This window comes from Gadus macrocephalus, chromosome 13 (assembly GCF_031168955.1).
Source record: "Gadus macrocephalus chromosome 13, ASM3116895v1".
Lineage (NCBI taxonomy): Eukaryota > Metazoa > Chordata > Actinopteri > Gadiformes > Gadidae > Gadus > Gadus macrocephalus.
The window spans coordinates 3,726,154-3,728,360 of NC_082394.1; the positions used below are offsets into that span (position 1 = coordinate 3,726,154).

Below are 2,207 nucleotides of genomic sequence, written 5' to 3' on the forward strand. Positions count from 1 at the left end.
TTCATTTCATGGAAGATTTTACTTGGAAATCTTAAAACATAACATTACAACAGATACATACAGATACAACAGTCACAAGTAAAGTCAAAGTGTCCAAGATTACAGCCAAGAGTCTGTCGCCACGGCAACTTGTGATGGGGAGTCCTCCACAAGGTCATCAGAGACCACCCAGTGGACCGTTCTGATCAGCAGTCAGTCAGGCAGCCAATCAGAGTCCCGACTCAGGGGTCACATCGTCCGCGTCTTCGGCCTCAGAGCGACACACCTCCTCTAACGCCAGCTCTGACAGGAAACAGGAAGTGAACACTCTTCATCAGTGTGTGTGTGTGTGTGTGTGTGTGCGTACCTTCGCTGTAGGACATGTGTGCGTGTGTGTGTGTGTGTGTGTGTGCCTGTGCGTGTGTACCTTTGCTGTAGGACAGGTGTGTGTGTGTGTGCCTGTGCGTGTGTACCTTCACTGTAGGACAGGTGTGTGTGTGTGTGTGTGTGCCTGTGCGTGTGTACCTTCGCTGTAGGACAGGTGTGTATGTGTGTGTGTGTGTGTTTACCTTCGCTGTAGGACAGGGGCCTGTACCACGAAGCTCGCTTAGAGGGTTAGCGAGGTATGTTGAGCTCCAAGCCTGGGTTAGTTGTACCAAGAAAGTCGATCTCTTTTAGCGTCGCTGTATCACCATGGTGACTTATGCTCGCAACCAAACATGGTCGGGAGCAGTTTTTCGGCTTAGTCTAGCCGGAGATCGGCTACTTAAATCGGCGTGCGCAGCTTCCTCGCCCCTCCTCTGACAATGGCGTCACCATTTGTGGGTGTTCCCGTGGACCTCGGCGCACTTCCCGTACAGGCGTCTCTCCGGAGACCGAGGGTTTTACGGGACAGAACCGATCCCTTGGCATTGTCTGACGATATTCAGATTTCAGACTTTATTGTCATTGTGCAAACAACGAAATTGGGGTTCTTCATGAGAGATACAGATTTTCATCAGAGGGTGTTCTTTATTTGATCGTCCTTTTGGACCTTATGTAGACAATGCTTACTGTTGCGCATTGTGTCTCCGTGACAGAGTGCGAGAGTGGAGGTAGCGCGTCAGTCTTGAATTTCTGCGCGGGGGGTTCGACTCCCAAGTGACGGGAATTTATGTGGAGCTTAAAAAGTCCCAATTCTCATGCATATGGAATACTTATTCACTAAAGCTTATGGAATTATATTTTTGTGCTTATTTCGAACTTGAACCCATATTTTCAAGGCCGTGCTGGCACCACATCTATGGGGGTAAAATGCATGATGATAGACCGGCGAATTTGAACCCCGGTCGCTGGCGTTCGGGTCTTATACTAATCCACTACGCTACAGCCGCTACCTCTCAGCGGTTGAAAACATGCCATACATTTCTTACATAGGGTGTATTTAAAGTGAATTCCCTAAATGATAGAATAAGGCAGGATGGACGTTGCTTATGCATTTTTAAATCATCATTCTATTTGGATTAATGGTGAACAATTCTGCATTTGGCATAGTTATTTTATAGACAATATGCAGAATCTTTTCACTTATACGCATATAGACTGCTTGATCTATCGTAAAGGTGAGAAAAATGACGCAAAAAAAGCCCCTTTCAAGTGAACGCGCACTGAACCTAAAGCGGAAAACCTGGTTCAACTAATTGAATGGTACCATTTCGTGGTACCATTTAACTCTGATTGCGAGTTGCGGCTCTGTTGAGCCAGGTTTTCCCAAGAAAGCCTGGGTATGTTCAGCGAGGTTCGTGGTATACTCCCCTGGTGTGTGTGTGTGTGTGTGTACCTTCGTGCAGGACAGGTGTGTGTGTACGTTCGCTGTAGGACAGGTGTGTGTGTGTGTGTACCTTCGCTGGAGGACAGGAGTGTGTGTGTGCGTGTGTCTGTGTGTGTGCGTACGTACCTTCGCTGTAGGACAGGTGTGTGTGTGTGTGTGTGTATGTGTATGTGTATGTGTATGTGTGTGTGTGTGTGTGTGTGTGTGTGTGTGTACCTTCGCTGTAGGACAGGTGTGTGTGTGTGTACCTTCGCTGTAGGACAGGTGTGTGTGTGTGTGTGTACCTTCGCTGTAGGACAGGTGTGTGTGTGTGTGTGTACCTTCGCTGTAGGACAGGTGTGTGTGTGTGTGTGTGTACCTTCGCTGTAGGACAGGTGTGTGTGTGTGTGTGTACCTTCGCTGTAGGACAGGTGTGTGT

At 48.1% G+C, this 2,207-nt stretch overlaps 1 protein-coding gene across 2 annotated transcripts in view; it reads right to left on the minus strand.

Moving 5' to 3' along the window:
* atrip (ATR interacting protein) overlaps window positions 1-2,207 on the minus strand; it is a 12,508-nt gene continuing 10,301 nt past the window's right edge. Inside the window, exons 17-18 of one of the 2 annotated variants that reach the window (XM_060068764.1) lie at window positions 1,916-2,037; window positions 1-282 (exon numbers count right to left, since the gene is read on the minus strand). In XM_060068764.1, the coding sequence (XP_059924747.1) occupies window positions 271-282; window positions 1,916-2,037 (134 nt within the window). In that variant the 3' untranslated portion in view covers window positions 1-270. The remainder of the gene's footprint in view (window positions 283-1,915; window positions 2,038-2,207) is intronic. The other variant, XM_060068765.1, reaches the window with a different exon arrangement.